The sequence below is a fragment of the Taudactylus pleione genome, unplaced genomic scaffold (assembly GCF_031769625.1).
Source record: "Taudactylus pleione unplaced genomic scaffold, aTauple2 ptg000214l, whole genome shotgun sequence".
Taxonomy (NCBI): Eukaryota; Metazoa; Chordata; class Amphibia; order Anura; family Myobatrachidae; genus Taudactylus; species Taudactylus pleione.
The window spans coordinates 12,179,976-12,194,011 of NW_028284616.1; the positions used below are offsets into that span (position 1 = coordinate 12,179,976).

Genomic DNA, 14,036 nt, shown 5'->3' on the forward strand with positions numbered 1-14,036 from the left:
TGTGTATGTATGTATGTGTATATATATATATATATATATATATAGTTAAACACACACATACACATATAATATATGCAGCATAACGCACATGTACATGTATATATAATACATATATCCACGCTAACATATGTACATACACATACATACACACAAACATACATACACATATGTACACTCGAACACATACAGATATATACATACGCATATATACACACTAACACATACAGAAATACATACCCATATATACACTAACACAGACATATACAGTATATACACACTAACACAGACATATACAGTACATACTCATATATACACACTAACACAGACATATACAGTACATACCCATATATACACACTAACACATAGACATATACAGTACACTACATACACATATATACACACTAACACATAGACATAAACAGTACATACACATATATACACACTAACACAGACATATACAGTACATACACATATATACACACTAACAGACAGACATATACAGTACATACACATATATTATATACACACTAACAGACATATACAGTACATACACATATATACACACTAACACAGACATATACAGTACATACACATATATACACACTAACACAGACATATACAGTACATACACATATATACACACTAACACAGACATATACATTACATACCCATATATACACACTAACACAGACATATACAGTACATACCCATATATACACACTAACACAGACATATACATTACATACCCATATATACACACTAACACAGACAAACACAAAAATATTTATTACTTACACTTCTGCACAGCACCTGGTTGCTAATGGGTGGCGGGCATCTTGCATTATTAGGCCCCGCCCCTAAGGAACGACGCGATTCGCGGGTGTTCGGGGGGCGGGGTTTCACACTGGCCCCGCCCCCATTTCAAGTCGACTGAAGGGGGAAGTAGGGGAATCGTGAAGGAAGGTGTTTCTCAGGTTGGTAGCAGCGCCCCACTCCCTTTTCACTCAAGGGGGTAGTGCGGGCACTGCGGGGGACTATGCAGCAGTTGCAGGAGCAGCACCGGGCCCCCTCCCTTTCTGCCAGTGTCTGGGCCCGGGACTTGAGTACCGACAGTCCCCCCCCTGATGGCGGCCCTGGCTGCGAGGGATACTTTAGTATCCAACTCGCAGCGGGGGAAGCCGGACACCGGAGCAACTCATCATTGCTCCGGTGAGGGGACAACTGCTCCGAAAAGCAGTTGTCCCCGTGGAAAGTATCGCGGCTACAGAAGTAGCTGCGTAACTTACCTGCTCCCCGTCGTCCCGGGTCATGCGTTCGCACAGCCGCCGGGGAGCTGGTGAGGCGGCTGAGGGATCCGCTCGGATATCTCTTCGAATACCCGGGGGGGGGTCCCATAGGACCCCTAATGATGATTGGCCCGTTTCCGCATGGTTACTGGGCCATTTATGGTTTGATGAATAGGCCCCTAGGTGCTTTCTCCATAATTTGTGTTTTATGGATGCATTTTAAATATACTGTGTAGGGTGGTGTTTAGAGCTTTGGGCCTGATTCAGAGCCGCTCGTTCGCTCCGAGCGATATTTGCCCAACTGCGCATGCATACGGATCGTAATACGCATGCGCGAACCAGTCAGTGCGGCCGAAAATCGTTTGTTCGCTATATAGCGAATGCCTGCTATTTTGAGTGACAGAATGAGGCGTATGTGGGTGGTAACGGGAAGGTGCTTGAAAACTGGGAGTGAAGATCCGAACGCAGACGTGCTTAAAGGTCAAAACGGGCGTTTTAAGGGTGTGCATAATTAATACAGCAGCGTCATTGACCACGTCACTGGGTTATTTTATAGCCAGAACTGCTCGCAAGATTGTGGTAGCAGAAACCAACCACAAGAATAGCGAGCAGTTCATATGCTGGTCGATGTACTCGATTAATCTAATAAATAGCGGACATGACGTAGGATGCGAGCGGCCAGGGGGCGTATTTTTTTCAAAAAACGACCGCAAGTTTTGTTCGCTCGTTCAGACATAGAGGCGTGAACAGACCGCAAAGAGCGAACGGTTCATTTGAATAGCCACCCCTATTTTCTGGACGAACGACCGCAAATAGCGTCCGGCTCTGAATCAGGCCCTTTGTCCCTAGTTTCAAGCATGCCACAGATTTGAATTGTATTGTGGCACCCTTTGTTTTCTATATTCTCTATTTCCATTTGAATGTATCACTGTAGATAGTTATAACCACAGGGAATCCAGTTTTGGCGGCAGCAGGAACCATTTTACCTATGCTGTTGGGGTGCAAAGTCTTTACTAAACTATAAGCAAATTATTAACAGAACACACAGCTTACATGTAACTCTGCTCTGCATCGGCTTAAGCTTATTTTATATTTGTGATGTTAACGGACAGCCAAATGAATCCAAATCTAAGGCACATTTTAAACATAAGCTGGAGTGTTCACTATTGTCCTTATAAAAGGTTAATCTTTTCCTCAGTAATGAATCTGTTGCTGTGGACGACATGTGCTTTAGGCAGATGTTTTTGAGTTATGTACAATATGTTCCCTTATGGAACAATGGTTACGTATTCAAAGCAGAACACTGGCAGTTTAATTGCATTACTCAGAATCCTTCCAGTGCTGAGTATATGGAGGAGCCTGGCAAAAGTGACAAGTTCTGTATGTGATTGGCAAAGTATTTCAAGTGCCAATTAAATTTATGTGTATAGTGAATGTTTTGTTTGTTTTAAAATATTGCTGGAAAGGATATTAATTTAGTTTCCAATAAAAGTAATTGCTTAATGTTTGGCAGTCAGATGTTTTACATACATGCATACTATTAAAACCTTGTACCATGGGTACAAACAAAACTAGTTTGGTCTTAGTATGTAGCAGGCCTGTACTGTGGGCCTGATTCATTACAGATCACAACTGCGATTACGCACGCAGGTGGCCGATTGTTGCGTACTGCGCATGCATTGCAATGTGTGAAGGCTCAACTGTGATCGCAGTGTCCACGCAGACCATCGCCAGAGTGATTGACAGGAAGTGACCATTTGGGGGTGGTGAATAGGGGGTGGTCGGCGAAACACAGGCTTCTCGTTGCGTTTACATGGGCGTGCATAAATTAGCCACTGCGATGGCATATGCAGCTTGAGCTTTCACTGCGTTCAATGCAAGTTAGTAAAGGTCAGACCTGTTGTAATTGTGCGTGAGGCTCCAATGGTACTCCATGTTACCGATTGTGTTGCAGACTTATTACGTATGTGAGTTAGGGGAAGTGGGCATTCTTATGTTAGGCTGTGACGGCATTGCGATTGAAAACATAAGCATATTTTCACAGTGGGCCTGCGTGCGTAATCGCAGCTACGATCGCAATAGCCATCCGTAATGAATCAGGCCCTATATTGGTACTAGTGCTATGACAATGTACGTGATCAAACCGTTTAAATTTACTGTACATGTAAATAACTTTTATTATATATTCTTTAGAAGTACTAGCCATACAGATATGGCCTTACTTGTATCCTTCCTTGCTACAGTCGCACCAAAAAGTCCTTCTTGGTGCACCAGGTCCTGTGCGCTGGGCGTCTTTTTTGCATGCTTTTAGCCTAAAATGAGTCTAAATCGCAATGTGATGCGACTTGGACACACCAGGAGACTGTGCTGACTCATTTGATATGTGACACATATATATCTGTGTGCGACTGATGCTGGGTACACACTGGCCGATATATATCGGCCGTTCAAGACATATTGAATCGGCTGATATATCTGCCATTATATATATTGGAACATCGTGCTTTGTGTACGGGCGGTCAGCCGACCACCTGTACACATGCTGCAGAGGCCGTCTGTGACTGACATCACAATTGGCACAGGCACATGTAAATGTCTGCCCAGTTGTAACATCGGGCACGACACATCGGAACGATGCTTGGCAAGTGTTTATGCACTTCCCAATCGTCAGTTAGGAAGGCGGATCGGCCATATGGTGATCCATCGTCCTAGTGTGTACCCAGCTTGAGTCTCTGAATCTGTATTGAAAGTGCTACAATGTAGCAGCCGCAGCTTTTTTCATTCCAAGTTCCGTTGTAGTTCATATACAGACTCTGGTGCACACAGATATGCAAGTGTCGAATATCAAATTAGTCAGCACAGTCTCCTGGTGCGTCCTAGTTGCATTGTATTGCGACTAGACCCATTTTTGTCAAAAGAAGACGCTAGATGCTGGTAGAATAGCACAGGACCTGGCCGCTTACTCACGCCAGGCAAGTTGTGCTGCATGGCGCATTGAGGCTAGATGTATGAGGACACATCTGTATTACACATTGCTGTGTGGAGACATCATTCACATCAGTCCTTGCAGCATGGAAGCTTTAGAGTCTAAATACCACCCACACACCAGTGTCCATTTTGTAATAACCACTTAGCTCATCTAATAGCCCACACATTCCTTTACAAAAGACAATAAAACCCTACATATTATAATTTATCATTTACAGCTGCCTAAATAGCAGAATAGTTGGAATATAGCAGAAGGCATAAATTGGTTTGAAAGCCAAAATATTAAATTCTGTAAATTACATATGAGAAAACTAATCACTTTACAGAGAATATTTCAGTCATTTACATCCCTACCACATAAACACATATACACGGTAGGTGTAATTTATTAATCCGATACCATTGAAATTGCCAGTATGTGTTTGGAGTGTAGTAGGAAACAAGGGCAGAACATACAAGTGCTCCACACACAGGGCCTTGGTCAAAACATAAACTCATGACCTCAATGCTGTGAGGCAGTAATGCTAACCACTCTGCCACTGTGCTGCCCACATGACCCTCAACAAATTGCAGTTTTATTAATTTGTTTCCATATGTGGGTTTCATAGATATTTTCTAGCAAACAAAAATGGTATTTGTAGTATTTAGTACGAGCATGGACGTGAAAAAGATGTTCGCACGTTCAAATTAAAATACTGAATTGTACACAGATTAACTGCAATAAATAAATCCTTAACGACAACACATGAGACACCTCTGTTGCCTGCTGCTCCTCCAGTGACTCTGATTTTGATGATGATGATGTAGAGCCCCGGCGTTTCCGTATCCAGATAAAACCCCCACAGAGTGGAGAGAGAGGGGAAGACGAGGAAGCTGAAATGAAAAGGCTCCGGGAGACTGTGGGCTGTATGATACAGCCCCCTGCAGCAGTGGTAATGAAAAATTAGTGGGGAAATCACTCTTCATCCTCTAGCGTTGGCAAAAATATCAAGTTAGATCTTGTATTACCATATAATTAATGGTACAGTATACTTTAAATAGTGGTGTAATGTACTTGTGTAAGTACATCTGATTTTTGCCTTGCAGGTATCTGTGAGACGGCAGACTATACGTGAGTGCATCTCCTATTACTTTCTCTCCATGCTGATTCATCTATTTCCCATTTTGACTGTTTTAGCTTGTTTAACCTAACTTAAATAATGAGATGGTTTTCCTTACATTAAGGCACAGTGATAGGTGCTGGTACTGCACCAATTGAAACACAAATGCTCTGCCAGACAGGTGAGTTGACGTTAAACTGGTTTCAATCAGTCTTTCAATTGTTATGCACCCTTCAGAGTGAACAATATTGTACATGCCGTCTATATTTTCCTACAGATAAATCCGTTCTGGGTTTCTCCAGTGCCTCTCCGTCCTCTGAAACCAGCAGGTATGCCTAGTACATTTTGTACATGAATGAGTTCTCTTTTATTTTGCATCAGTTTGTTTGCTGGCTATTTTTTAATGCTTTAATAATATTCATTTCATCAGTACATGTTGGTAGCTGCTCAGTCACTTCAGTAATATCACTCAGGTGCATGAAAGGGAGGGATTATTCTATACAAGAAACAGCAAATGGTATCCCCCAGCACTCTGAATGATATCAGCAATAAGATTTGGAAAATGACATGGTTGTAGATAATTCAGAGATCTCAGTTGCATATATTTGCAAAAATATGGCAGATCCTCCAGGCCACTTCACAGCGTCTAGGTTTACTGGAGGTCCCTAATACTTAGTCAGCCTGGGGTGCGGAACTCCAGAAAGCCAGCGGCCCCAGGCCAGCACACTAAGTGAGAGGTTAAGGTGTTAGTGAGTGTTAATAAGAATAAAGCAAAAGCTATGTGTAAAAGGTGATACACGGGTGAAAGATGTAATTAGGATGCTAAAAATCTTCAAATCTTATTGCTGATATCATTCAGAGTGCTGGGGAACCTTTTTCTGTTTCTAATATTCATTTCAAACAGCACCATTAGCATGCGATAACAGTAAAATAAGTATAGTGGCATTACATTGCAATAGTTGTCATTTGTAATGAAATATATAATATATCCATACATACATTATTATTATCCTTAATATGGCGCCACAAGTGTTCTGCAGCACCTAACATAATACATAAACAAATAAGTGAACAAGAAACCAGTGACGTACAGTACAGTGCAGGACAAGGATTATTTACATTGCTGCACTGGCGATCATAACACTCAAACGAGCAACAGGGCATAAATGTTAGGAGCCCTAGTGGGAAGTAAGGCGGTGATCAAAGTATAGGAAAGGAGAAGTACAGGGGGATACATACATACTGTACATACATACACTCCATGTCCATTATATTAGATACACTTGTTTGCAGAATAAAATATCTGACAATCATTTTGCAGCAACTCTATGCATGAAAGCTTGCAGACCTGGACAAGCGGTTCGGTTGTTGTATTTCAGACCAAAAATCCAAATGGAGAAGGAAAGCACTCTGTGATGTTTACCATTAAGTAATTGTTGATGTGTGGTTTTATTACCTTGAGAAATTGCTAATCTCCTGGGATTTTCACACAGAACAGTCTATAGAGTCTACAGACAAACAAAGGAAAAAAGTATCCATTGAGCAGCAGTTCTGTGGGACAAAATGCCTTGTAGGGATGGACATCGAAAACCGATTGTGAGGATCCCGGGTTTATGCGTGCGTTATTTTTGCCCTTGCACCGCACCCTGGGTCCTTTAGGAGTCCCTTTAGATCGCACAGGAAATGACACAATAGCAAAGGTATAACGATGCCTTTATTTTACACATACACACTACTTCTACATGTAAAAACAGCAACTACACACTATTATACAATATATACAGAAATGCCAGTAGTATTAGCTAAGCTTTGGGGAACTCAGACGCATGGTCCCTATAACCAAGGCCCCGTTAGTGTTAGAAAGGTGGACAGCTACTGGGTCCCGGGCTGGGGGCAACACACTTGTGCGAGGCTGCTGTGTGGCTCCACGCTTCTTCGGGAAATGGCTTCTCCGTCCTGACTTGTGGTTCCTGTCCGCTTGACGGTCCTGATGGTCCTCTGCTGAATGGCAGGCTGGCAGGATCTCCCGACTCCTTTGCCCAGCCTGGGTCCTGCCCTTATGAAACCTCTGATGTTCCCACAGATAGGTGCCACCCCTGATCCCTAGTATTAGTTGGTTTGAACGCAGGGGCTGGGTACTCAGCAGTTAGTGATCATGTCATTCCCTGCTTCCCCCCTGTGGATATCGGTGCCGGACAGTCTCGCAATGGCCACTTATTACAAAGGAAACTTAATCATGTTGATAAGAGGGCTGGCTCCCCCAGGACAATAGAAGGAGTCCCTGTTAACCCCTCATGGTCATTTGTGCTGTCACATGCCATTCAGCTGATTCTGCCTTCCTGTCTAGAGCTTAGAGAGGGGGGGGGGGGCTGTGGGGGTTATCAGCTTTATAACTTCCTATGGGGGATATCAGCAGGCACAAACACTTGTATACATAGTTTCTACATATTACACACAGTAACACAACATGGTCAGACCCATTTCTATAAGGTCATATTAATGTCCCATACGTAGATCTGTCCCCAGCACAATGTGATGCACAAATACTTCATTTGCATTATAATATGTCCTATTCCACTGACACACACATGCAGTGGTGCTGAGCAGGAGAAACAGCTATTTTCCACCTCCTGCACTTGTACACTTGAAAGCAGAAAGCAGGCTGTAAAAAGTACGCCATTTTGGGACGACCCAAGCTGCAGGCTTGTATCATGCTGGGAGGGGGGGGGGGTACATAGGTCGTCACACCGATGGTTAGCAACCATCGATCTTTCCTATTCGATGTAAGTTTTTTTTTCCATCGAATACCGAGAATTCGATGTTTGCCACCCATCGTTTGCAGCTTTCCGATGCCCTTCCGATAGTTGACTGTGGTGGTAAAGCAGCGGGTGAGCAGTGGGAGAATAGATGAGGCATCTGTTCAGTGTTATGGGGAGCCTAGGGCAGCCTAGCATCTCGGAGAATGCTGGGCACGCCCCCACAGTGACATGAACCCCTACCACTAGTCATTTAAATAGTTTTAACCATCGAATTCTTTTGATGTGACGGTTAGTTATCATCACATCAAAAGTTTCAGTGATTGAAGCCCAGCCATCATTTGAAGGTGGGCTTCCGATGTCCACCCCTAATGCCTTGTTAATGAGAAAGGTTTAGGGTTATGTTCAGACTTGTTCAAGTTGACAGAAAGATGACTAACTCCAAATAGCCATGCCCTATAACTGAGGAATTCAGAAGTGCATCTCTGAATGCACAGAACACCAAACCTTGAAGTGAATGTGCTACAGCAGTAGAAGATCACACAAGGTTCCTCTACTGCCAGCTAAGAACAGCAAACTGGCTACAGTCGACACAGGCTCCCCAAAACTGAACGATTGAGGATTGAAAAATATTGGGTGATAGGATCGGAATTTGGCATAAACAACATGAATCCATAGATCTTTTCTTCCTTGCAACAAAAGTTCAGGCAGGTGGTAGTGCAATAGTGTGGGAAATGTGTAGATAATGGTTTTTCGTTCATTTTGACATGATAGCATCACTCAATATTTCCAGATTTGTTGGCAATAATAGTGCAATAAAATAGAAAGAGTTCATCCCACTTGGTTAAAATGTAATCTTCTATATAGTCCAAAATGGATAAAGATCAAATAATCCCATGTTGCAATAAGATAAAATCCCCCTTTTCTCCTCCAATGTTTATGTATCCATATGTGGACAAAGAGGGAAACACTGGGTCCAAAATAGTGAAATACTGCAAGTTTAATTGAACAATCAATAAAATAAATACATAACATATGTCAAGTGTGTCTGGCACAACACCTATACTCGCATTGTCAAGATCCACACTTTCCAAAATCAGAACTCTGTGCATCAGGATCTGCAGACAGTCAGTTAAGTGTTCCCTATGTCCCCAACACCAGTGGACAGCCTGGTCCTTCAATAACACCTACATGTACCTATAGCGCCCTCTCATCAGCGATATCTCCAGTTTGCTGTCCTACAGCAACATTTCCAATTTTAAGCACTGCCTTTAGAGCTTTCTACAGCTCCGCGGGTCTTTACCTAGATCATGGCAGTTATGGTGGCCCACCTTCGTTGTCAGAGGGTCTACTCCCATACTTGGATGACCTCTTGCTGTTAACACACTCTCCAGAGGTCCTTCACCACCATCTTCAGATAACTATGGCCTTTCTGCAAAAACACGGCTGGTTGATCAACTGGAAAAAGTCTTCCCTGACCACTTCAAAGCATGGTACATCTGGAATCCCTTCTAGATTCTCAAGTTCAGAAAATCTTCCTGACAGCAAACAAAATCTCCGCACTCCAGCAACAAGTGCGCAGGTTACTCCACAGTCACAGAGTGTCAATTCACTCAGCAATGCAGACCTTGGGGTCCATGGTATCCACCTTCGACATGGTGGAGTTCGCTCAGTTTCACTCCAGGCCCCTGCAACACCTAATCCTCTCCAGGTGTTATAGGCTGCCCCATCTGATCAGATCCCAGATGATGATCCTCTCTCCGGAAGTTTGTCTATCCCTCTCCTGGTGGTTACAGACATCCCACCTAAACAAGCCCCTTCTGGATCTTGGATTGGGTGCTCCTCACCATGAACGGAAGCCTCCGTTGGTTGGGTGCAGTGACCGGTCAGCACTCCTTCCAGGGTCGTTGGACTCTCACCGAGGGGGTCCTAACAATCGACGTCCTGGAGCTCCGAGCCATCTACAGAGCATTCACTCTGACATTCTTCAGGGCAGGCCAGTACAAGTACAGTCAAGACAACGCCACGGCGGTGGCCTACCTCAATCACCAGGGAGGCACTTGCAGTCGGGCGGCAATGGCAGAAGTGGCCCGCATTCTCACGTGAGCCGAATGTCATCTCCCGGCCATTTCCGCGGTGTTCATCCCGGGGATTCTCAATTAGGAAGCGGATTTCCACAGCCATCACGACGTGCACACCTGGTAGTGGTCTCTGCACCCAGAAGTCTTTCAGCTCCTGGTGGACAAATGGGGTCTACTGGACGTGGACCTCATGGCTTCATGACACACTCACAAGCTTCCAGTGTATGGGTCCAGGACAAGGGACCCCGAAGCAGCCTTCGTGGACACCTTGTCAGTGAAGTGGACCTTCCATTTGGCGTACCTCTTCCCTCCAGTCTCCCTTCTTCCTCAGGTCCTTCTGAAATTCAAGCAAGAAGATTGGACAGTCCTGTTGGTAGCTCCAGCTTGGCCTAGACGCCATTAGGACTCCAATCTTTAAAGTCTCTCCTTAGACGCTCCTCTCCAACTTCCTCAACAGCGAGACCTGTTGTTTCTGGGTCTCTGTCCACATCCGGTCCTGGCCCGTCTGTCTTTGATGGCGTGGCTCTTGAGACATCCCTCCGAAGGTACAAAGGGTTTTCACTCTCCGTGGTCCAGACCGTGCTCAGAGCACGTAAGCCAGCCTCCGCCCTGATCTATTGCTGGGTGTGGCATACATACTTCCAAAAGCTATGACCCTCAGGTTTTTCGGGTTTCTCGGATCCTTGCCTTCCTTCAAGCTGGATTTGTTATCAGACTCCGTCTTTGCTCTGTCCATGTGGTTCCAGCGCAAAATTGCTCCACTGCCAGATCTTCACACCTTCCTTAAGGGTTTCCTGCATATACAACCTCCCTTTGTCCCTACTGTGGCTCCATGGAATTTGTCAGTGGTTCTCCATGCACTTCAGGGGCCTCCGTTTTAAACCCTGGACTCGGTAGACATCAAATGGCTCACTGCAAAGACTATTTTTCTTCTGGCCATCGCAACTGCCCGTAGGGTGTCAGATTTGGGGGAGCTCTCCTGTCGCTCTCCATTTCTGATCTTTCATCATGACAGGACTGTTCTTCAAACTGGCTCTGGCTTCCTTCCCAAGGTGGTCTCTCGTTTCCACATTAATGAGGAAATTGTAGTTCCGCCCTTCCAATCACCAGACCTCTTGGCAGTTGAGGTCTCCTTAGATGTGGTCCGTGCTCTGAAGATCTACGTGGACCGTATTGGTTCCATGAGGAAAACTGATTCCCTCTTCATCCTATATGGATTCGACAACAAGGGCTGGCCAGCTAACAAACAGACTCTGGCCAGATGGCTTCGTATGTCTGTTTCACAGGCTTACACGCAGGCTGGCCTTTCTGTGCCAGATACAGTATCTGCTCATTCTACTTGCTCTGTGGGTCCCTCGTGGGCAGCCTGCCATGACGCGTCTGCCGAACAATGATGCAAGGCGGCCACGTGGTCTTCTGTCCACATCTTTCTTAGGTTCTATGCCTGTGATACATTTGCCTCTTAGGATGCTTTCTTTGGATGTTGGATTCTCCTCTCAGCTCAGGAGCGTCCCTGCCCTTGAACAACTGCTTTGGGATATCCCTATTGTCTCCACTGTGGAGCCCTATGGACCCTGAAGAAGAAAAGGAGAGTTGTGGTAGACTTACCTTTTGTTAACTCTCTCTTCTTCAGGGTCCACAGGGATACCATGGGGGAAAATGTGGTTGGAGTGATCCAGGCACCAAACAGTTAAGCTTTCAGCTCCTTGCATGCTTCAGGTCCTACTCCACATATACCCCGCCGCTGACCACAGGCACTCAGTTTTGAGTTTGGTGCAGCAGGATTCAGAAGCACCTTTTAAAACAGGGGTCCTAAGCTTTTTATTTAATTATTTATTTTAGTTATTTTTTACTAATAAAGCAAGCAGCGCTAGGCGTCCTAAAGGACGCCTGTGCTGCTGCTCCATCTACCTCCGTTTTTGATTTGAGCGGGCACCAGCAGAACTTGGCTAGTGGCAATGCTGGGACCCGGGACTGCAGCCAGAAGCACGAGGACACAGGTAAGGTGGTTTCCCACTCATGGGGAACCACGTGGCAGTCCGTACCCCCGGCGGTTGGAAACCTGCCGGAGGCCGCTGTAGTGGGGCGACCACTGCGTCTGCACCCCCACTAGACCACCGGTGCAAGTCAGTCTGGCGTCGGGGACAGTGGCGGCGGCCATGTATAAAGCCAGCGCACCCGGGGGATGTTACAGCATAGGGGACGCAGCCCCTCCCCCAGCACAGATGCCGATCCAGCTGAGGTTTTCCTGTGTCTGGGTTGCTCCTCCTACACTTCACTTTTATGAGACGCACAGCAACCGCTATCATTGTTGTGCTGAAGCTGCTGGTCTCAGAAGATATGGGTCTATTCTTCCTGTATACCTCTCCCCAGATGGCAGGTTATACAGTGCTCAAAATCATTATATTGTATATGCATTGTATGTGACTTTTGCTTGCTCTGCTGTGTTGTTACTGCCTTTATTTTTCTGTGCTGTCAGGTATAACTGTCACTACTATTTCTCCTCAACCCTTTGCTACAGGTGTGTGGGGAATATATATATATTTTTTCAAATAGTTTTTCACCTTAGGCCCGTATTCAATTATATGTGAAAATTCGGACACTTTTCACCTATTGTACTTTCCACCACATTTGCCTGTTTGAAACGTGAAATCGCGGCATGCGTGTCCCCGTGATTCTCACTATTCAATTACTGAGCAAGCGAAAATGCAAATAGGTGAATGCATAACAGGCGGAAAGTACTGAATAGATTGTGGGAATCAGTCTGTACCCCAAAATACGAAGCACTGACACTGGAAATAATTACAGATGTGTACTATTAGCCCTAATAAATGTACTTTGTGTCCTTAAGTTGTGTTAAAAGCTTTCTAGAAGTATATTTATAAAAGTGGTGAAGAATGATCGACAACAGTATTTTTTGGTAAAAATAAATAGTCCTGTCAAATTTGGGGTACTTGAAAATGGATGCTAGCATACTTTTTGTGTCTCTAAAGTGCACTTTAAAAAAAAATGTGAAAAATCCACCTGCTGCATGCACCTGCAATCCTAAAAACACCTGTCCCATCCATACAGCCCCCCAAAAAACCTATCTCACTACTTTTTATCCTTGTCCCCCCACTTTTTTCTTTTTCACCCCAAAAATGACGTCGTTTTTGGGGTGTTCTAAGGTAATAGTTTTTGGGGGGCTGATTTGTCCTTTGGGGGGGGGGTGTCCAAAGGGTTCTGAATCAATTCCCCACATTTGCACCCCAAAATAGAGATTTTGCACTTTTTTCCGCCTGACATTTATTGGAGAAACTTTTCCGCCTGTTTCAGTGCATTGAGTTTCCGCTTAGGCAAATTGGTCCTCAAATTGAATTTGGAGATAAGACGCACACAGGCGAAAAGCAGCAATAGGCGAAACTTTACCGATCGCTGCTTTTCGCCTCTAAGTGAATCTGGCCCTTATTTTGTTATTTGTGAAGGCAGTCACTTATTATGAATAAGAATAAGGGTAAACAGGAAACGAAGGCTCCGATGCTGGTTTCATGTAAAAGTTGTTTGACGGGCTTGTCCCCTCAGGACATTATATAGGATGGTTTGTGTGCTGTTTGTTATAAAGAACCACCTCACCAGCCCCATACGGGAGCCTTCTTGGGTGTCCTCCTTGTCTCAGGTTATGACGCAGCTAGTGGACCGTTTGGCTACTCCCACACTGTTTCCATGAATGGGATACCCACAGCAGTTCCAGCCTGCTATGTTTGTTCCCCCTGTACATCATTCCTTGATGGATGTTTATGTCCACTCAAGTTAGAGTACGGCTCGGTCAGCTGCTGCATTTCAACA

General features: G+C 44.7%; 1 protein-coding gene across 2 annotated transcripts in view; it reads left to right on the forward strand.

Annotated features, from left to right (window-relative positions):
- FCHO1 (FCH and mu domain containing endocytic adaptor 1) overlaps positions 1 to 14,036 on the forward strand; it is a 195,809-nt gene that overhangs the window by 90,428 nt on the left and 91,345 nt on the right. For both annotated transcript variants that reach the window (XM_088478463.1, XM_088478464.1), the window contains exons 16-19: positions 5,025 to 5,206; positions 5,361 to 5,385; positions 5,499 to 5,555; positions 5,652 to 5,703. In XM_088478463.1, the coding sequence (XP_088334589.1) occupies positions 5,025 to 5,206; positions 5,361 to 5,385; positions 5,499 to 5,555; positions 5,652 to 5,703 (316 nt within the window). The remainder of the gene's footprint in view (positions 1 to 5,024; positions 5,207 to 5,360; positions 5,386 to 5,498; positions 5,556 to 5,651; positions 5,704 to 14,036) is intronic.